We start from the raw sequence: 23,004 nt of genomic DNA on the forward strand, positions 1-23,004 counted from the left end.
GCATGTTGCTACTTTATTTATGTGACACCTGTGTACAATACTATTCTAACTGTGGCTGGTTCTTCCAGACAGCACTGCAACTAGCAAGTGAAATGAAAGTTGAATTGTGTGAAGTTGCTAAGTTTTAGTTTTACATTTCTTATGTTTCCTAATTAAAGACTCAAGTAGGTTATTTCCAATTTTTCATTTGCTCTGCAGACTTTTTATTATTTGTTAAAAGAAAGCAGTGGTAAAATTGACTGTCTTACAAGTTAGAGTGCCATCACTGTTTTGAATATTTTTTCAGACCTATCTTTAAAATATTAATTCTTCAAGAATATCCATCCCCTTTTTAGGGTTGCTTTGAACATGGAAAGGGTAAACTATGCAGGGTTTTTAGTAGCTTGGATAAAATACACAAATTCAATACTAATTAAACTTAAAGACTTAAGTTCCTTGAAGGAATGAAGGTTTGGTGGAAGTTCTGGACTGAACCTCTTGATGAAAATTTAAATCCCATTTCTGCCTTTTTACTATATGAGAATGGCTGAATCTTTTAATTTTCTGTGCTTAAAATGCAGATGATAATATACTGACTGAATGCATGTCAAATAGATGAAGTAAACCTGTATTGCTTGAAGTGCTTTATTAAGTGCTAAGCATCCAGACCACAGCTTTGTTGAAATACATGTGAGACGTGCAATTACTTTGTGCAAATAGACTGCCTTATGTTGTATTCTATGGCCCGGCAAGCCAAGGTAGGTAATTACAGCCACTGTCTTTGGCACTTCAGCCTCTTGCTGTGCACAGAGTATTGTCTGGTATTTGCTTAGGGTAGCTTTGTTTTGCCTCTCTCAGCTAATGCAGCTGAGAAGCATGCAACACAGCTGTAGACATAAAACAGCCAATCTTTATCATTGTGCATTAGTTCCAAATTCCCTGGACTCAACTCTAGTTGGAGGCTGAGATACAAGCTTGCAAATCTGGAGGAGGGAGAACAACCTACATTATAATAGTTGGAAATACAGAGTAATACAAGCACAGCATGTTCCCCTTATTACCTTGTGCAAGAAAAACAAGTTTTATAATGATTACACTGCCTATAAAAATTGAATTTGTGTGATCCGTTGTTTATAATGTAATGTGCTTGGGGCGCTTGTGTTTGGTTCTGTTGTTTTTAACTGCTGGGTCCAAATGAATGTCTTGCTGTGCTCCTGGTCTAGTAACATGTACAGGGGGATGGGGGACACAATGCCACAGTTTGGAAGGACATTGTCATTTAATAGCTGCAGTCCTTCTAGATTGCAGCCTCAGAGTTCGTATCATATGGGACCGTCTTTAGCTACTTTGTAGAATGTAGTTTCTTCCATTACTTCAATGTTCCAGGGGTTCAGAAGGACAGAAGTTAATATGATTTAGTAATAGAGGTAGCTACTGAACATACTTAGTTTTTTCTATCCTGGAAAATAAGCTACAGATGTTATGAGGGTCTGTTGCTGATACTCTGCTTCATCACATAGTATAAATATTAAACTAGACTTAGGCTAAAGAAAAATAAAAAGTTTTAAAAATGGCTAGACAGGAGATTTTCTTCAAAGAGTTCCTCTGCAGTGGAATCTGTCTTATCAGAAAAAACAAACATTTTGAGGATCCAAGACAGGATATAAATCTGATATTGTGATGATCCTGTACTCTCACTAAGTGAACAAGGAAGAGGGAGCACTGGAGTCAAACTTTTTGCTTTTCTTTCCAACAGCATGTAAGACAAATTGTGTGAAATGGCAACTGAAGATCAAGGAGAGAGTGAAAATTGAAAAATAGCCCATAAATGTAGGAAACAGGAAGTGGAAAGGAATTGGAGTTGCCATTAACATTAATATATTTTTTCTGTTCCTCCTACTACCACCCTGGTTTTCTTGCTAAAATCTCAGCTAGTTTATCTATGTCTGACTGCATATCTCAGTCTCCCAATGTGATCTCAGGGTAAAATGTTAGCTTATCATCTTGTAAGTGCATGAAGATGATGTTGGCCTGGAAATCTGACTGAGGGGTGGAACCACTTAGGCTAAAACAAGGTTACCTTCCCCAGGGACTCCTCTAACCTCTGCTGCATGGACACCGAAGTTGTTCATCAGTCAGTTGCTGAGGTGTTTGGTGGGGAAATCTTCCCATGTTATTTTGAAATTGTGTTGTGGGATTGCAATTTGTTAGAAACTGATTGATGGGCAGATCTCCGTTGCATGTCTTATGTGAGGTGAACAGCTCCAGGAAGTAACCCCTGCCTTGTGCTAAGGCATTCTACCTTGTCTGTCAGTACTTTTTAAGATACTTTTGGAAAAGAAGAGCATGCCAAAATGTTACCAGGCTCTGTTTTAAGCTGTTTGTTTCTCTGATGGAGAAACTGGAATCACTGGAATATTTATCAATGCTTTGCAATATTGAATAATTTTTGTGTATCTCTCTAATGCAGCTGCACATCACTGGATGAACTGTAGAACTTAGCAGTTATTTGAATGCTGCCATAAGTCTACTTCTGTTTATGGTGTAGGTGGAAGCAGAGTAACTATGTGACTAGCTGCCCATACATAATTTTGCTGAACTTAAATAGCAATAGACTGAATACATTAAAAATATAGCATGAACAGTTTTTGTTCTTTACACTGATGTCACTGAGTGTCAAGCAATAAAATTTGACAAGTCAGCCGTCAGTTTCCAAGAAACCTTTCCCTGTCCAGAGTGATATTAACCTCTGCATTTGCTTGCTGCTAGCAGTTAATTCAACCTGCTTTGGCTGCACGTGTGTATAATTTTCAAGGGTAATATTGATGGTCATTAATTTTACGAGCCTAAAGAATACTTGTGCTACAGCTCTGCCTGAGAGGAACAGCCAAATGTCATGCTACGGACCACAGACTGATTGCCTAGGGGTCAGGAAAGAATTTTTCTCCTTGGATAAAGCATTGCACAATTGGCAACAGTGCAGTGTGGGTTGTTTTTCTGCTTCATGTGAACCATCATATATGGTCCATTGCCAGAACCAAGTTATCAAAGTACTAAATCTAGTCTGGTATTCTAATCTGGTGGAGCTAGAAGTCATGTATTGACAGATGTACTTCAGAGTTCGTGCAGATGTTGGGATATGTATGTAGTTCATAGCTTGATGCTCACTGAGTAGTTACTGTCCTGCTGTTCCCATTCCATCCACCCTCAAATAAGGGAGCTGAATGGTAAATATTAAGACTAGCCAGGTTAATGTCAAATCCTGCCCGTGGTTAATGTTCTTTCCTGTTTTCCTTCTGTCATTCTTCTTTTGCAACACCCAACCTGTGTCTGTTTGTTTGAATCATACTTAAGCCAATTATATGTGTGAATTTGCCAAAGTCTGAGCTGCTTTTGCTGCTGCTGGCTGCACAGGTACTCTTTGAAACATGTTGCCTGAGGAAATTGTCTGAGATCAGACAGGGAGAAACAAGAGACAACGGAGAAAATGACTACCTGCTAAGGGAAAAACTGAGATATAACCAACCTGTTTTGTTCTGGCTGCTGTACCAGCTTTTCATGGCAAAACCTTTGTCATTTGCCCTTTGCTTTGGACTTAAGCTGCAAATGCATGCTCCGTTTCCAAGTTTCAGTCAGCAGACAGTCCGGAAGTATACCTTAATTACATTGTATGTCTGGATTTGAGATGGCAGAATCTGAAATGAGAGAAGCCCACATGATGACAGAAGATGATGACATGGCATAAAATCCTTTGTTGTTGGCATGAGATCTTCTCTGTTACAAAACATACCAGGCAGCTAATTGCATGAAGCTGCCAGTGGTTTTGGATCTGTATGTCCTGGAGGGGTGACTGTTCTAAGCTCTATGAGGAAGAAACTCAGGAAAGATCCATGCTTTTATGGGAGACGGCTGCCCTGCTGGGAAGTGGTTAAAGTGGGATTCAGTCACAATCGTTTTCCCACATAGAGTTATCTGTATACAGAATTATTCAAAGGCACTTCATCAAATGACACAAGCACTCATGTGTGGAACACCTATTTTTGCTCCCCTGCTTATATTTCCTTCAGGAAAACCTGAAGAGGTAGGAGTTACTGTTCAAGAAATGTCTTGATTTTGGACAGTTGTGGTGCTCTTAGCTCCAATTCTGTCTCTCAATCTCTTTAACTCAGAATCACAGAATCACAGAATTTTCTAGGTTGGAAGAGACCTCAAGGTCATCGAGTCCAACCTCCAACCTAACGCTAACAGCCCTCCACTAAACCATATCCCTAAGCTCTACATCTAAACGTCTTTTGAAGACTTCCAAGGATGGTGACTCAACCACTTCCCTGGGCAGCCTGTTCCAGTGCCTCACAACCCTTTCAGTGAAGAAGTTCTTCCTAACATCTAGCCTAAAACTCCCCTGGCTCAACTTAAACCCATTCCCCCTCGTCCTGTCACCAGGCACGTGGGAGAACAGGCCAACCCCCACCTCGCTACAGCCTCCCTTGAGGTACCTAAAAAGAGCGATAAGGTCGCCCCTGAGCCTCCTCTTCTCCAGGCTGAACAAGCCCAGCTCCCTCAGCCGCTCCTCGTAGGACTTGTTCTCCAGGCCCCTCACCAGCTTCGTCGCCCTTCTCTGGACCTGCTCAAGCACCTCGATGTCCTTCTTGTAGCGAGGGGCCCAAAACTGAACACAGTACTCGAGGTGCGGCCTCACCAGAGCTGAGTACAGGGGGACGATCACCTCCCTAGCCCTGCTGGTCACGCTGTTCCTAATACAAGCCAGGATGCCGTTGAAATTCATTCCTTACCTGTCTTCCTGTCACATATGGCCATCATGTTTATATTCAGGAATTTCCAGATATTGGTACATAAGAACTGTCTGTTTAGTATATGTGCAGTGTGTCCAACAACTCCCAAAGTACTGGACGTAGTCCACTGTCCCTTGCAATTGATCTGTGCACGTGCTGAAGCAACAGCCAAGACTTCTGGAAATTTGGCAGCTCAGTTTGGTCAGACCTTTTGCAGAGTTGTTCCAAGCTGCCAGACATTCAGAAATCCTAGACAATGTTAAATATTCTGAAATTCCACCCAGACAAAATTTCTAAGCAGGAAAGAGGCCATGATGGGGGAAGACTGGATATACAGTATCCCTACTCTCAATTGCCATTTCTCAGCACAATGTTGATTCTGTGTGTGTGTGTAATTGAGACTGCTTTCAGTAACCCACCCACCCCCCAAATTATGAAAGAAATTTGCTATTTGCTACTATCATACATATTGCTCTGTTTGCTTTCTACCTCCTTGCCCATCTTAATTGTTTATCTAGAATAATTTGTGAACAGGAGCTACTCTGTGCAATGGCAGGAGGACTAGCTCCCATTCTTGGTTGATTTGGTGGTAATTACTGGAATTAAAGGAATGTAAAAAGCAGTTGTTTTTTGTTGTTTTTGTTTTGTTTTAATAATAATGAATCTAGTAAGGATGATTTTAGAGCCCTTCAACTAATTTACATTTAAGCTAGAGAGAATCTAATTTTGTCTTGTATCTACACAAACAAGCATTGTTTTAACTGAAGCCAAAGCATGCATTTGTGCTGCTCTTGGCCAATAACTTTTCTTTCTGTCTTTACTTTAACATGTTTCCAATTGTTTTGGATTTTTAGATGGATGCAATTAAAATCACATGAGGAACAAGACAATAAAAATCATGTCATTTAATTTAATATACCTGCTCACTGTTTGAGATGAGGGAAGGGAGAACAACAAACTTTTGATTCTGCGAAGTTTATTGTAGATATCTGTTTTGGGATCACCCACTACTGTGATGTATTAATGGAATGCTTTGGATCAGCTAAGAAAGGCAAATGTGGTTATTTAAGGATTTACCCATAATAATATGCTTAGGGTTGATCTTGAAGACAATAAGAGTTCTTTAGTAGGGACTTCTGATCTTGCTATTTTTCTATAGTCCTTAAACAGAAATCAGACAGAAATTTCTGAAACTATGTAGTGACATATTTGCAGATGAGAATTAAATATAAAACATTAATATTGTGCTATAAAGGAGGTTCACTCTTTTACAGAAGTAATGATGGAACAATTACCAAGAATAATCATAAAGTTCATCATTTAAGGAAGATAGGATAAAAATGTCTGAAAAATGAATAGAATAATATCCAGCTGTTTCTCAAGAGAAAGAGAGCTAGTCAGAATATCCTATATAGCTGAACAAAGATAAGTTTGGAGACTGTGCCTGTGTAAATCAGGGTAGAAGCAGTCAGTATAACTCTTATTTTTCTTGTCCCATGACGGTTAATTGTGAATCTCTCAAATTTCAGTTAAGTCTAATTAGATTTCTCAATTCTGTTTTTAATTTGAAAAATAGCATCATCTTTTCCAGGCTAGTCTCCTTCCCTCTTCTGAACTAGTGCATAAGTCTTTATTGTGGTCAACTCCACTGGCAATAAAACTCATCATGAAGCATTGTGCTTCCTTATTTAAATAAATGTTTCGGTCTCACTGCTGGAGAAAGCTGCTTGGTGTGACAAGCAGGCTCTGAGAGCACAAGTTGGGGCAGGTAGGAGAAAATCTTTAAGGTAAACTGGTATGACCTAGAGTATGAAGGAATCAGGTAAATTATATTAATATAAAAGGATAATCAACTGTAAAGCAGCCTGTAGACTGAGACTTCTTCTTCTGAGACTTGAGTCTCAGTGAAATGCTCAGACAATCCCAGTTCATAGTTCAGTATCACATGTGAATATACTGTATTCTGTATGTACTTCCTTCATGTGGAGGAAATAACCTCTGGAAAAGGAGAGATGTTGACATGTTGGGATAGTGTTTGGTGAGGAGGAGATGCTGCCACTGTTATTTCTGTCAGAGGTTATGTGTGAAAGCTCTCTGTACTAGTAGGAGCTGGAAAATCAAGGTATTCCACTGACTTGTCATCCCTGAGATGACCAGTTTAGTATAAGGGTTTGAATTGTTTAATCAAGGTCCAAATATATTGAATTTATTCTAGGAAACCTGACAGACAGGTTATTGTCTGTCAGTACCGCCAATTTTTATTTTTATTTTTGTTTGTGTTGAGTGAAGTTTCTCTAATTCTTTATGACACAGGATGGAATATGGCCAGCTTCTTCAGTGACCAATTTCCCAAGGACCTCATTTCCAAGTTTCTGCATTTAGTTACTGAATAGGGAATTAGAGATGTTCCTGGAATCAGGGCCTTCAAATTCCTGTGTATTTAACTCCCAGTGACTCCTCCAAGGCTTGCTACAAGTCAGAGGAAGAGAAGGGAATTCAATCATTCTTCTTGACTCAAAAGTTATTACTCTGACATCTGGGCTACCCTTCCCACATTAAGGATGTGTTGTACTGAGATCTAGGCTCTTTCACCTCTCTTCTTCAAAGGGTTTGTAAGGACTATGCATGACTACACATGAGAGTGAACACCCAGAACTCTTACATTTAAAAAAATATATATCTTTTTCTAGACTTTCTGGTGATGAAGATAGTCTTATTCTCTGTAAATCAATGCATTGCTGTAAACCTGCAGCCAGACAAAACAAAGCAATCCTTGTCTTCAAAAAGGCTTTGCCTAAAGCTGGTGCAAATTCCAAGCCAGCTTTGCATGTCATCGTTGCCTTATAGAGAGTTTTGTAATTCATGTGTAGAATGAGGTGAAATGGGGAAATAACTTTTTTATCAGTATTTCTGAATTTCCCTTGCTTTTCTGCACCTTTTCACAGTACTTCAGTGAATGTTACTCTATGGAATATATTGCTCGTTACAAGTATAATAGTTGAGCTTAGTGAAATACTAGGCTAATGTGTAGCATATACAAGAACTTTTTATTTAAAGATGACAACAATCCTCATATGTGGTCCAAAGAAAATGGGGACTCAAAGAATAACAAATTAAATAATTCTGCTTATGGTCACTTGGCTGTTGGTGACAGAATAATTGAGCTTATTTCATCCATTTCTGTGCTTTCCTGACTCATGTTGAATCAATTAGAATGGTAATTTTCTTTTAGCTGTACAGTAGAGTCTCAAATTGTAACTGTATGGCCTGAGAGGCTGCTGTTCTTTCTAAGTGACCCATAATACACAAGCAAGCCTTGGTTTTACAAAACTTTAGAATATTAGTGTGATGCATACTAAAAGTTCATAACTTTTAGTAGTATCTGGCATCTTGTATCATTTATATCACATTCCCATACTCATCAGACAAACAATGAATTAAGAATGTTTTGTTCTGGAAGCACCCTGGAACAACAGTTAAATATACTTAAGCTTGATTCTTCAGCTTATGTAAATTCTAGTGTTGCTTTATAAAAGAATAACTCAACAGTTTGTCTCTGCAGGATGGTAGATGTAAATATTTCATAACAAAGTGATGATAAAAGCCAGGGCACTGGAAGAAAAACTGTGATAAAATCTTGGCAATACAAATGAAAGAACTATGGTAAATGGAATTGATTTTTGCTTATTTCATGGTACCACTGAAATAGCCTAAATGAATGGGAATCTTACTGTATGTTTGCAGATAGTGTTTAACATGTACATAGGCCAGTCTAGAGTTGGACCTTTCTCTGATGACCTTTTTAGCTAACACAGCAGAGAAAATAGTTATTGTTATCCTCTGTGACATTTGTGTGGAGTACTGAAGCATGGTGAGATCTATTGGTTTGTACAAGATCGTACAGAAATACATGCCTGGATTCAGCATTGAACCATACATTCCAGAAGTTCAGTTCCCATCCACTACCTTAGATGTGACCCTATCCTTCTTGGAGATAAGTATTTTTTGATTTTGGAAAAGAAAGTTAAGATTTCCAATAAATAAAAATGTTACCAATATCTAGGTGACTGCTGTTGGATTTAGAGCATCACTCAATCAAAACAGAATAGCAGAAGTAGATTCTCAGTGCCCTGACACAAAAACTAGTCTGTATTCATGTTGGGATACGCTAATGGAGAGAATTGTAGACAAAGATTTGTCTGCTCAGGAGACTTTTACCCACAGGTTTAATGGAAAGCATTATGTCGGATTTGTTCAAATCTCAACAGGAATGCCAGCAACTGCAGTTAAGTGGAGCTCGATTGAAAGCATATGCAGAGTAAGCACTTTTTTCACAACCTAAACAAATATAGCTATTTTTTGAGTGCACGTGTGTGTTGTTCTTACCAAGATCACAGCACTTTTAGTTTTGAGAGAAAGCATTAAAAAGAAGAGGCAAGCCCGCAAAATTTCTCTTGAACTCAGCAGGTCTGTAAATATTTATTCTGAACTGTTGAGCTAGAAATTCATAGCCACATCAATTTATTTAGTATTTCAGTTTGTACTTTGAGGGTTTTCTCTCTTAAATGGTTGTTGCTCAGCACTTGATATTTATTTTTATTTTAAATACAGCAGTTTATATGCTCATAGAGTTTAAACTCATAAAGTTTGTACTGTATGAGTTATCTCTGCTAAGCTGTTATTAAAAAGTACATATGTTATGCTTGGGAAGTTTATTTTTTGCAGACAGTTATAAGATAAAAACATCACCAAAAGTTGCTGAGGAGCAATTTGTAATGGGCTTCTGCATGGATGTCTTAATTATTTAATGCCTAGCAGTAAGTTACATGTTACAGAATAAACAGTGCAAGGAGAAATGCTAGATGTTTAGGCTATCCAAAGTATTCATATCTTAACAATCCAACATTGCATTTTATTACCAATTTGTCATCACATCAATCCTACTTTTTAATTAAATTTAAAACAAATGACATTTCATGCCCATTCTGGTTGCCAGCTCTGCAAAGCAGCATTAACTATGAAGCAGTACATACAACTGAGGAGAACTTTTTATAACCTCTCCAGACCATTGCCTTTGCCAGCAGCATTCGTCACTATCAGCAGACAGACTGTATATGAACATACAACTGTGCAGTTAATTCAGCAACAAAACCCAGTTTTAACATTTTCTGTGGCCACTGACAGACTGCTAAATTGCAGGAAATTAATCTTGTGTGGCTGGAAATTGATAAAGCAGGGGCATATTCATTCAAAGCAAAGACTTCTCGCTACCATCTCAGACTACAGATGAGGATTACTTACCTTAGTTACAAACTTCAGAGCTCCAAGCATATTGCTGTGTGTTTTGAGAACAGTGAGCACTTATTCTTTTTATTAATTTTCAACAGTAGATCATTCACAGAGAGCATGTATTGATGTTGCACATTGGGGAATAGTGTCTCCAAGCGACGAAGGTATGAACATTCAAACTGTCTTGGTCAGTGGCTTAGCTCCTGTGAGAAGGTTGGGCCACCTGTATTTGGTGGCATGTAAAATCAATTCACATCATATTAAGATAGAAAAGTTGGTAAGAAAAAATAATAATCTTCCAGTCTTCCAGAAATAATATGCAATGGAAAAATAGTTTGTGTGTGTGTGTGTTATTGCAGTGAATGATGATGATTGCCTTGAGAAAGGCAAGAAGCAGAGTACATTGTTGTCTTTAAAAAGTGACTGCCAACTCAAAAGCCAAATATTATTGTTATGAAGGGATCATTGCTCTCTGCAAATTATTGATGCAGTTTAGTTTTTTTATTTGTTTTGTGGGTTTGTGGGCTTTTTGCTTGTTTTTATTTTGTATTAGCAGAGATTTTTGACCTGCTGATGTTGCAGGCAAGCTGTGGCTCAGTATTTGGATTCTGTGATCAGTTCTGTCAGATAAAAGAGCTAAATATTTATAGTTTTCCTCCAAAGTGGGGACATAAACATTTTGCTTACGGTAGAGTGAAATTTCACCCTGTACATGTCAGGGGGCTTCTTCATACTTGCACTTGGTCAAAGCAATCTTTTCCACCTTTCTGAGTGGTGACTGCATGGGGGATTCACAACCGAAAGTAAAGATATTTGTCAGGCGTTAAAAGCTGACTTATTTTGATGTGAAGAGAGGAGACAGTTTACCAACATTTTGTTTTTCTTGTGTTAAGCTGCATTGTTTGAGCCTTTCTTCTAGTGCTGCCAAATGAAATTTATGGAAAAAAGTAGCAGCAAACACAGTAAATCAGGCTGTCCCGTTGAAGTGGAAATGAATGAACTGCTCCTGTTCTGACAGCTCTCACATCACAACAAAACTCGAGGCTGTTTTTTTAAAACCTTGTTTCCTGTGGCAGACATTGCTGCTGCTCTGAAATGAACACCAGTCCTGTCAGGACTCCTGGCATGCTTCTAAACCCATTCACACAGACTTAAAGCAGCTGCTTCATTTAGTAATACCTGATAGATATCTTGATTCAGAATCACCAAAAATGGAGAGGAAGGGAAGGATAGGGAATGAGGGCACATTTTAGGAGCTTACTGGGGTATGTGGAGCAATTAGCACAAGCTATTTCCGATCAGCAGCAGTGGTTGTTTCCCTTTGAACTCATTTACGTTCTTACTGCATAATCCTAAATGACCCATAACCACACACACAGATCTGATATTTCTTTGCATTTGGGGCATTTTAAATTATTCAAACTATTCAGCACCTCATAACATTTAACATATATTAAAAGGCCTTGACACCAGTTGGTCCATGGGAAGAAAGCTTCCTCTTTGCAGTTATTTCTTTTCTTCTAAGGAGAGACTCAGAAGCAGAGAAAATTCTCATTAAAATTGATGAGATTTTCACCCAAAGAAGGCTGCAAAGTTCATCTTTCCTGTTTTGCCTAGAGCTCTTGTGCTTTGAAAGTTTTTTGGCCCATTCTGCAGACTATTCTATTCTGCAGAGCTGTATGGCAGTGTTGGAATTACAGAGAGCTGACTGAGTCCTGTCTGACTATGTTGCTCATATTCTCTTGTGGTGGTGAGTTAATTTTCTGTCATTTGTAACACTACTTTACATGCTTCTCATTTTGCTGCAAAGACTGTACCTATTTTGTCTGGGCCGTCTTTACTCAATACTGTGCACTTTGATACCTTTAAACAACCACATTAATGTGAGGTTGATGGGTTTCTCTCATCATCAGAAGAGCAGCTGTTCTCCTGTGCTACAACTTCAGCTGAGTCCTTCTATTGATCTCTGCAATAGCGAGCTTGTTGGCAAGGAGAAAATACAGTCAGATGATTTGATCTAATGTTATTAAATGTAGAAAGCTAATTCCTTTATAATGTGAATTTGGTGAAGTCTCTGAGTGTCTCTGTGTCTCAGATGCTCAGCTATGAAGTTAGAGTGACACTTTCCCACACAACAGCTGTGTATTTTGGAACTGAGGTTGTCTTCAGCTTGCACATAACTCAGTATCCTGCACACTCTTCAGTTTCCCTGTGATGAAGTACCAGAATTTCACCACTTCGTAGAGACCTTGTCACCTGTATAAAAATGTGCAACTACAGAAAAGTAGGAGGGAGCCAGGACAACATATGAGTGGTGATGGGGAAAATAGCCTAAACTTTCTCCTAGCCTTTTTCAGAGGTTTGTGACATCTGACTGCATTTTAATTGTCAAACTGATGTTTTCATTTTAAGGGGAAATTTTGGAGACTAAAGATAGATCTAAAAGATACAGAGATCCAGTCTGCTTGAAATCCCATTTTAAGTTCAGAAAACTTGTATTTAGAGACAAAAAGTTCCAGGTGAGCTACGTGGGTGGTTTGTATAAAGCTCTCCTCATGTTCTTAATAGCTACAGGTCAGCTGGCTACAATGCAGTAGGGGGGAAGTAGAAAGACATATGTTGCTTATGATTTATGAAAAAAATGATTTAATAAATCATTTATTAAAAAATGATTTATTAAAGCTTCATCAGAAAAGCATCGCCACTCTGGGATTGCAACACCTGTGTGAAAATATCTCCGTTAGTGTAATAGAGGTTTACAACCTCAGATCCATTGACTGACGTTACAGTTATATAGAAACTTTATCTCCTGTACAGAATGTGTTCCCCTCGTGTCTGCTTATTGGAAAGGGCAGAGGCCAACTTAATAGTGTTCCCTATTTCATTTGAATGATGTTTCAGGTTATTTGGGGACTGCAAAACGCATCCAAGATTAAATTAATTAAATTAAGATTAAATTAATTCTTGAAATGAAATAAAACTTAATTTAGGAAAAGCATCTAAGCATATGATTAACACCAAAAGATTTAAGTAAGGCTTAAGCATATTCTTAAGAACTGCATTAGGTTGGGCTAGTGTCTGAACTTAGAAATTAAATAAACCGAAAGCAGCTCGAACACCCAGTAAGCTCTGAAATTCTGCTTGAGTCCTTCAGAAATAATTCAGGACAGACGAACTTGTAGATGTTATGGTACCTGGGAAAGCATTGCCTCATTCAAACAGCTATATACGGTGACTGAGCACAAAAGCAATACTCCATGCACCTCTGGGAACCCTCCATGCTGAATTTTACAAAAATAATAATAATCAAAAATAAATAAGCATAGAAGACAGAAGAAGAAATTGTCTGCAGCTGCTGTCTGCTTTTCAGTTAGCAGACCATGTCTTCTATGGATAAGTCATAAATTTTTCCCTGCTTGGAGAGCTACAAATGCTGATTCTCCCAAAGAACTGTGCTGGTGTGCGTAGTGTTCAGCTCCTTTGTAATCTGTAAAAAGGAGTTGAATAGTAAGATGACAAAACGTGTAGGTAATGCAGAACTGCTAAAGACAGTCAAAGGGAAAACTGGTGGGGAACCATCTGCAAAACGATTTCATTCTGTTTAGTGCATGGACTATAAAACAGCAAATGCCACTTGGTGTCGATAAGTACAAAGCAAAAAAAATAATACATACATAGTTCAATTTTTATTAGCTACTACCACTGAAAACAGAGATCTCACTCTGAACAGCTCTCTGATTAATCAGCTCAAGGTGGTAAAAATAACAAATAGAATGTGGTTTGTTTTGTAGTTCTGATCTTTCCCTATCTCAGTCGAGAAAAGAGAAAATTTGACAAAGATTATCAGAAGTATTTCACGGTGTCAGGGATGGAAGAAGCAGAGAAGCATGTCAGAAAGTTATTCTTCCATGCGATCAAATCATTCTATGCTTTCTAGGATGGAGGGACTTTTTGCCAAGGTGCTGGACAAACCCTTGGAGTTTGCCAGGCAGCCAAACGAAACTCTAAGGAAAGATCTCTCACATGAAAATTTAAACTCCTTGAATTTTTACTTTCCCCTATCCTCTGTCTTTCCTGAATTCTGTAATTGCATTCTATGATCTAGAGATTAGACCCAGGGTCCATAATCTGAGCTCTCTACATATCGGTTTACGATGTTATAACATTTTTAGTGGATTTATAAAAGTTGGTACAACAGTCAAAATGAGCCAGGAACGCTCAGCATTCACTATAGTGTTTTAAGTCAATGAAAACTACAGTTTACTCAGCATCTTATGAAATTGGGTCATAGGTTTTTCTATGATATTTGGAAGAGGTAAAGATCATACGATACACTAACAAGTGCATTGAAACAATGATTTTAAAGAAAAAGCTTTTAATAAATAGGAAGAGAGTCCTAAGTCTCTTTTTACCTCCTGGGTCTCCTTTGAATATTATGAATTGCATCTTCAGGTGATTCCTCCTCATCTCTCATCAGGGCAAAGGGTACAATGACAAAGCTTGAAGACTCTTTCATGTTATTGCCGTATCATATTAAATTTCTGCTCGAGACTAAAAGACTACGAGTTTTCCTCCACTCCCAATATTAACACTAGGAATATCAAGGAGTCCAACTAGGCAAAATGTTTCTTTTCATTGCCCTAAATGGGAATGAAGTAAAATATGTATGGTTTGAAACTTCTAAAGGTGAAACCTTGAGAAGGAATTTAATATAGTTTTAATCTTTCTACTTTTGATTCTTTATTGGTTTTGCAGCCTTTTTTCCTCCTCTCTCTCTCTCTCTTCAAGACAGTAGTCTGAATTCTTGTGTTGTCATGATTCTGTCCCTTCTCTGTACCATTTTGGAAAAGAACCAGAAAACTGCACACACCAGTTGTAAAGACTGATGTCTTCAGACTAGCATTCCAGTAAAGGTTATGGATGAAGAACTAATTTATGAAGTCTGTATGGATATAGAACAAGAACACTAAACACCAGATGTAATGTAAGTGTTCAGCTCTAATAATAATAATAATAATATATACGTGTATATACATACCCAAACTTTACAGAAAGGCCATTATTGTTTCTTGTAGCTACTACAGGTAATGCTTTGAGGTGAGCTATGTTCAGTCCTAGTAACATATTCCAGTTTTGGTTTTGTAATTTGTAATCGTAATTCTAGCCTGCTCATTTGAAGAAGTAAGAGACGCAAAGTTATTTGCTTTGTTTGCAAGGTCGTAGCTAGGTCCCCAAATATTTAACATTTTCATGTTTAACTTTGACAGGCAGGTTCTCTGTTCTAGAAGTAAGTTTTTAAAATGGATAAACTATTCTTGATATGTGGTTTGTGTGTATTTAAAATCTCAGAAGGAGCTTAACAATGTATCATGTCCACTCTCCTTTATCAAGAACATATGCTGTTCATTTGTTATGTCAAACTGCAGTTAGAACCTGACAAAAACACTGTTACAAGTCTTGCAAAAAAAGCTGCACTGGCCAGAACCATATTTCCCATCTGCACTAACCCCCCAAAATTACATAAAAATATATCACCTCTTAGATGAGGTCATATTCATGGTGTTTATATAGCAATCTCCACAGGTTTGTACTATTTTTCTCCTAAGATTGACGTTAAGAGTTCACACAAGTGTAAACTAATAAAACAAGAAGTAGTGTTGTTTTTTTTTCTTGTTACAGAACAAGCTGGACAGAGCACATACTGTGGTGTGTCCAGTTCTTAGCATCCTCTGCTAAGCCCACTCTCAAGTACTTGATTCCCTTCATAAATCTTTAGGTCAAGATCCAGACGCAAAAAATCTTGGCTCTTGATTGAAGGCAGACAAAGGACACTGGCTAGAGTCTAATGACTATGGGAAATATTTTTTTGTAAGCCTTAGGATGAGCCTTTTGTGGGATGAGCCACATCCACAGAACAGCTATTACTGTCTAGATTGAATCTCTTGGGGCTACAGGAGGGCCCTGGATTGTCTTTAGATATATGAATTTCAGATGAGCACATCTAATACATAACTTGCAATAAAGTGAATAATTTTCCATTTTGGTGATATCTAAACATTGGAAGAAGAGGTATGCTATACTTTCTCTGACATATTTCAAGTGTCAGTGTTATACATTGTTTATTCCTTTATCTACACTTTTTTGAATAGAATTACAATTACAGAATTTGTCATCTGCTCAATCACATTCCTTCTGATGCTTTCTTGATACAATCTGATGGATTCAAGTTTTGCAAAAGGGACAGTTTATGTCCCGCTCGTAATGACTGTTTGGTAAGCCAAGTCCCCTTTTTTCTGTTTTAGACTTTTGTCTGCAGGCTGCAGAACAAAGATCAAAGTTTGTCAGATGCTCTGAAAGGTTTTCTGCACCTCCCTTGAATCTCCTCCTGGTGAGACATCTAATGATATGTCCAAAGCACACTTTTTGGAGAAGCTCAGTGGTAACAGCAGCCCAGCAGCCACGTATAAGTGAGGCTATCTTGTTTCTATCCCTTTATAACTTCTGATCTCTACAGGTCTTTTCTTGAGTTGTCATTCCCAGAAATGACCGATTTCTGGTTGAAGGCATGGGACAGAGGATAGACTGCAAGCCCTTCACAAAAAGTTACCTCGTTCTGTGGCATTCTTTAATGTTAAGATAGGAAACCAGACAAATAAGCAAAAACAAATAAACAAACAAACTGTTCTTCTAAAGGAGTTAATTGCTGTCAGACATCATCTACCAACCCACTGGCCAGTTTCTCTTACAGCATTCTCTGAGCAGATTTGTTTGTGCTCCCCCTCTCCCCCCACTTTTTTTTTTTTTTTTTTTTCCTGCAGAAGGAATGACTAGATCACTAGAAAGACCAAAAATAAAATAATACATGGTAAATATGTTTATGAATTATATGAATGTTCAAAGTGATACTAACGTCAAACATGGCAGGAAGAAAACCAGTGATTACAAACCAATGATTACATTTCAACCATTTGTAGTGGCTTTTTGTAATTTTGTGCACATGATCTTGTAGTCATGGTCTCTTCCAACCCTGTTTCCCATTATTCTTCAATTAATCCATTTCTTCTTAAGGCAGAGTTAACTTCATAGTCTCATTCCTGATAGGTGTTTGTCAAACTGTATTTACAGGCCCACACTGATGGCAACCTTCCGGTGATAAAATCTATTGCTTGCCCTCTCCACTGTGCTTGTGAAAACAGTTTATTCTCACGTGCTTTGTGGGGACCTTTTTCATTAGGAAACATTTTTCATTACCGTCATTCTCATTATACAAGGTATCCTTGTTACCTGGTTCAATGCAAACTGTGTTTTCATGTTATGATGCTCCAAACATTTTTTGTCTAACTGCAAATAGATTAGCTGCACAACTAACCATCAGTGTTTTTAACAAATTCTTTCTCTGTGTAGCAATGAATGAAGTGTAGGCTCTGTGCATCAGTTTTGGTAGCCTCAAGGACTGCATATTCCTAAAAGTTTCAAGGCATGTGGAAAAGTCTATTTTTACATAGTTTGTTACCACTGAACATTTTAATTTAAACAACAAAAAAAAAAATCAATATATTTTCTCTTAGAAGTATATTCTGTATTTTTCTCTTTGAATTATAAGTGGGTAGTTATGGTAAAGAGTTCTTCTCAACAAGAATGAGGTGTTAAAAGCAATGTCACTTAGGTGCAGAAGCATCAAACGTGCAGATTGTAAGATGTTAAATACCACCTACCATATGCTGTCATTCTTTAACAGCCTACAGAGGGGACATGCCTCAAAAGGCAGGTAGGCATGCAAATTGGGTAGAAAGTTACACTTTAAATAGCATGCAGGTATGAAAAATTGAATAGAAAATATTTGTCTTTCAAAGATAAATTTGAAATTAATTGTTCTTCAGGTGGATTGAACCATCTTAATAAAAGTGATTCTTTTATTCAATGATTGAACTGTTTACTTACAGTAGTCTTAACTCTGGATTTTGTAGAAATGAAGGCAAAAGCAGTCTACAGAGGTAGTGGCGCAAGTGAGCACTGTGCTGACAGAATCTGGTGTAATACATATGATGTATTTTGGGGGGATTTTGCCATCCAAGACAGTCTTTTGGTAGATGTTTTCTTCCTGCTCTCACTGCCTGTGTCTTGCTGTAATCTTGAGCAGCAAAAAATAACATTTATCTAGACCTTAACATCAAGAACTGAACATCTCAGCCAGTATGATGAATGTAACACTTGAATATGTCAGGCAATATTCACCAGCCTTTCCAACAGCCTTACAGTGCTATAGTCACAAAGAGTAACTCAGCAATAACACACACCCCATCAAGGTTTCACAGTTGCTTACACTTCAGGTTTTTGCTTTTTCTGGCTGACTGTTTTTGAGTGCTCTGCATTTGCATTCATTGTTCACCTTGCTGGAGGCAGTGACAGCTATTACAAAGTAGGATCTGACTTGGAAGTTAAAAGCATGAGCCAAAAGAGTGCATCAGATTACCCAAATCTGCTACTGCAACTGTGACACATTAAAGTAGGCAAATTTATGGGTTTTTGGAATTGATATATAAGCAGCTGTTTTATGGAGCATAGATACAGGCCAAGTTTTAGAAAAACTTTCCTGCACTTTAGAACAGGCAGGGAAAAGGGTTACTGAATGTATTTGGCCTTGGCTGTTACTGAATGCCTTTAGGTTTGCGACAACAGAGCCTAGTTTGTAGTAGAACATTTTTGAATAATACTGTCCTGTAGTGGATAACTTCAATGCATTTGTTGTATTTTTTTCTTCTCATTTCTTTCCTTTGGGAACCTGGTGCCATCCCTTTTCAATGACATTCCCCCAGACCTGGGTGCAGACTGAATCTTAGTTTCACACTTAGGAAGTTTCACAAGGCAACAGGTTCTCTCAGCTTTTTCCACTTGCTGTGTTGATGCATGAAGCAGGAGACCTGTTGTACCTTACCGGACTTTTCCAATCGTCTTTTACAAGACTCTAAGTGGTTGAAGGGTCCAGAAAAGAACTCAAAGCTCACAGCAGATATTTGCTGCTCACTGTCAATTTTCCACTTGTTAGTGTTGTTCTGAAGGTAAAGAAAAACTGTAGCCTCACTGGGACTGGCAATGCTCACACAGACCAAGCTGTAAATAAACGTTATAGCCTTCTGCTGCTGGGCATTAAATAAGCAGATAAATTTCTCTTTGCTGTGGATTTATTCAAGGCAGATGTTTTTAGTGAGCTCTGGAAAGGTTGGGAAGGAATATAAAACCTGCTGCAGTTCTGGAATTGATCCATTAGGATCAAAACCTAGTAACGAGTGATACATTTAAGGGTCCCTGACACTTTTATGGCAAGACTATGTATTTCAGAGCAGGCTGGCTCAGTTTGAAACACATTCCAAACCCAAACCTGAAATAAATTCTTGCAACAGAGCAATTCAGTAAACTTCTGCTTTCCCCTTATTTCATTTTTGACAATAAATGAAAGAAAAATAAAATCAGATTTTGGGAATAGAATGATTCAACCTTTTGAAAAGAAATGGCATGCTGATCATCTGGGTTTGTAATTTTCTGGGTGGCATTTCCTCAGTGTAGAGGTGTGGATAAACAACATAGTACAGACATGACAAGAATGAAATAAACATACATGGAAGAATTGGAAAAATACTTTATGTAGGCTTAGCTATCTGATACTGGAAGGGCATGTATAGTTGTCTACCTGAATTTGAAGAGTCCGGTAAAAATGGCCTTGTGTGGTCCAAGAGGGACTTAAGAATATGATAAAACAGTAAGGAAAATGGAAGTAAGATGCTTCCCGTTGTTTCAACCCCAATATTTCCCTGGCATAAGGGATGGAAGGTTTGTGCTTCGGTCCTTTGAAGTTCAGTGAAACAGTACATCATCAAAAACACCAGAAGGAATGATTGCAAACTCAAAAAAAGTAGTAAATAGATTAAGTAATGTACAAATGATGACTTGTATTCACAGGGCAGAATCTCAGCAGCTGTAACCAGTGGTTAGACTGCCACTAGTTAAGCTGATGCAATATAATGAACTGAAAAGGTGTTTTTCTCCTCACACCAATACAAGGGCTACTCTTATTTTACTCTATCCTTAAAATAGGAATTTCAAAGAAATTTTGCCTCAAATATTTCAAATTCAAAGAAAGCTTAACTTAATATAAAAGAAAACAGAAATGAGAGGTAGAAACTCAATTCTAATCTATTTTCTGGCTTTGGGTAGCTCAATCTAAAATTAGAAGATAGGCAAGAGGGCGTTGACAAGGTAATGCTTAGAAACAGTTTTCTGGTACAAGTCACATTCTCTACCAATGAACAGATTATCAACTCACAAGAGCTACGCTACTGAAAAAATAAAATAAAATAAATCATATTGATGTTTCACAAATTTCTTTTCATGAAAATTAGATGTGCTGAGGAAGATACCCTTCCTGGGAGCTTGACCTCTGATTAAGCACTAAAACAATGTGCTACAGTAATGTTAGAGGGCAAGATCTAATAGGAGCTGATGTTTTTCAGAAAGCACAGGAAAGAAAAAGCATGGCCACAAAATGCTTTAAAAGATGCTGTGGTAGTTTTAAACAGTAATTGACCCCCCGTTGTGCAGGGATCCACAATGCGTTCGTCCTAGAACATGGCTCTTGCTGAGATAAAGATAGACTCAGAAAGAACCTGAGAAGTTTGTACCAGAAGTGGAAAGTTTATTCAGCTTACTCAGCATATTCATGCTCTTGGCAAGCATTACTGTCCTCTCTCTATGTATATTAAGTAATGCCAGGAAGAAGGGGTAGCCACATCACTGGCAAAATTTTTCTGAACTGATACCGAAGGAATTAAAGGTAAGAGAAAAATTTCTGACAGCTGTAGCTTAAGCTCAGGCAGATGAGAAGCCCAGCTGGAGTGAGGTGGGGCTGGATTAAAAATGAAAGGTTTTGAAAGAAGAGAACATAAAGAGTGGGTAAGGCTGGTTGGCTAAGGACTGTAATTTGGAAAGTAAATGCTGTGCAGGCAGAAGAAAGCAGAACTGAAATGCTGATTTGAAGCTGAGAGGAGACTGCTGGGAGGAATTTGGACAAGCCACAACCCAGCCTTCTTCAAATCAAGACAGGTCATCAATATTTTGCCCACCTGGAGGTTGAAGGGACTTCCTGTTCAGTTGCCAAGATTTGATAACGTAGTTCAATATGTAGCATTGCTACTTTCCAAGTGAGCAAACACAGCCGCAGCAATTACTCATCCCAGTTCATCTTGATCCACTCAGTTGCTTCATGACATTTAGGCAAAGGATCAAAGAGTTGGACGATGGAGAGCTAACATATCGGAGTGGGGGGAATAGGAAAAAAAAAGGGGGGGAAAATGTAATCAGAGGTTGTTATGACAACAGGAAAAGTGTTCTAACAGTTAACACATACTAAACCAACCATCAAAGTTGATGGCATCTCTCATAAAGCAGAGGAAAAACCTTTGCCTGAGGAGTTAATTCATTAGTGGAAAAGTGTATGTCTGTTTTTTCCCATCTTTTTATGAAAGGAAGACATGGATCCTCAGCAGGTTTCAACAGCTTAATTGAGATCAATAACTGTTCTTGGTTATGCCAACTGAGAATCTGTCTGCAGATCTGAGGGTATCATTAATGCCGTAGCAGGCAAGGATATATTAACGTGGTTGCTGTTTAACGAGCATAGGATTGCCTTGTTTTTTTGAATTCTCTTCTTTGGGTGACTAATAGACCACAAAGCTCCTTAAATGTAGCAGTGTGGTTGTGTGAATATAGCTATATCATTGTTGTCCACCTGCCACCATAACATGAGAACAGCCCCTAATAATTCTTTCTCAAATGCTTTATCTCCTGCTTTTAAGGATCAAGACAAAAGGTGGCAATTGCCTGCCTGTTTATACATGTAGGCTGGAACCACTACATTTTAGCACGTGCAGATTTACAAAACAAGCTTAATTCTTGGCAACCAATTAGAAATGTTTGGTCTAGATACCTTGCAGTCCTGCATACTTAGAGCTATAACAGCACTTCTGCCCTTGAGTCTCTGAGCAATGAGAACCTAAGTGTGAGGATTCTTTGTTAGTACCTCACCATGATTCTGGAGACAAAGTATTCTAGTGGGAAACTTTTACACAAGTATCTATCTGCCTCACTACTTTTATGATTTTAACAGTCTGACTTATGCAAGAGTTTCTTCATTTCATTATGTTCTGCCATTTGGCTTGCAAAGAGTATGTGTTTAACAGCTCCTGTGTCAAGAACTTTCCACTGCATTGCTAAATGTCCAACATTTCTTCCTAATACCATCATCTGTTATGTTTGTCTTCTTCTCTGATCTCTCTCACGTCTTTCCAGGTCAGAGGCTACCCCGAACCTCACATCACATGGTACAGAAATGGGCATCCTGTCCCAGAAGGAGACCATTATGTCATAGACCACAGCATTCGGGGGATATTCAGCTTGGTAATCAAAGGCGTGCAGGAAAGCGATGGTGGTAAATACACCTGTGAGGCTGCAAATGATGGTGGGGTTCGTCAAGTGACTGTGGAACTGACAGTGGAAGGTAAGAGGATACTTATACTGCTATTGCAATGATTATAAAGTTTAATTAAATGAACAAGGTTTGCTAAACTGCCTGTCTGGTTAAGATCACAATAGTACATACATGCTTTCTTATTGGCGCAAGAGTAATATTCATTACTTGTATTGCTGCTGTCACTGGAAGAGTAATGTGACACGTCTGGAAGACAGAAATCCCCTTCTCATAGCCACAACTCTAACATGGGTGCAGGTCCTAGTCCAAGTGCTGTGGTGGTATCAACAGCCTTCCCATTTTCACATATAAACTACTTATTTTCTTAACTTTTTGGTACTGTTCCCTTCCTGGCTTTATTTATGGACAGTTCTTCTTGGGGCTTTAAGAGGAACTGATACTGTTTTGGATCCCTTTTGAAAG

General features: G+C 38.2%; 1 protein-coding gene across 4 annotated transcripts in view; it reads left to right on the forward strand.

The window, feature by feature from the left end:
• MYLK (myosin light chain kinase) overlaps positions 1-23,004 on the forward strand; it is a 201,793-nt gene that overhangs the window by 59,457 nt on the left and 119,332 nt on the right. For all 4 annotated transcript variants that reach the window (XM_084524653.1, XM_084524650.1, XM_084524652.1 and 1 more), the window contains one exon: positions 22,404-22,611. In XM_084524653.1, coding sequence (XP_084380779.1) covers positions 22,404-22,611 — 208 coding nt within the window. The remainder of the gene's footprint in view (positions 1-22,403; positions 22,612-23,004) is intronic.

The sequence above is a fragment of the Aythya ferina genome (genome assembly GCF_964211825.1).
Source record: "Aythya ferina genome assembly, chromosome: 6".
NCBI classification, from domain to species: Eukaryota; Metazoa; Chordata; class Aves; order Anseriformes; family Anatidae; genus Aythya; species Aythya ferina.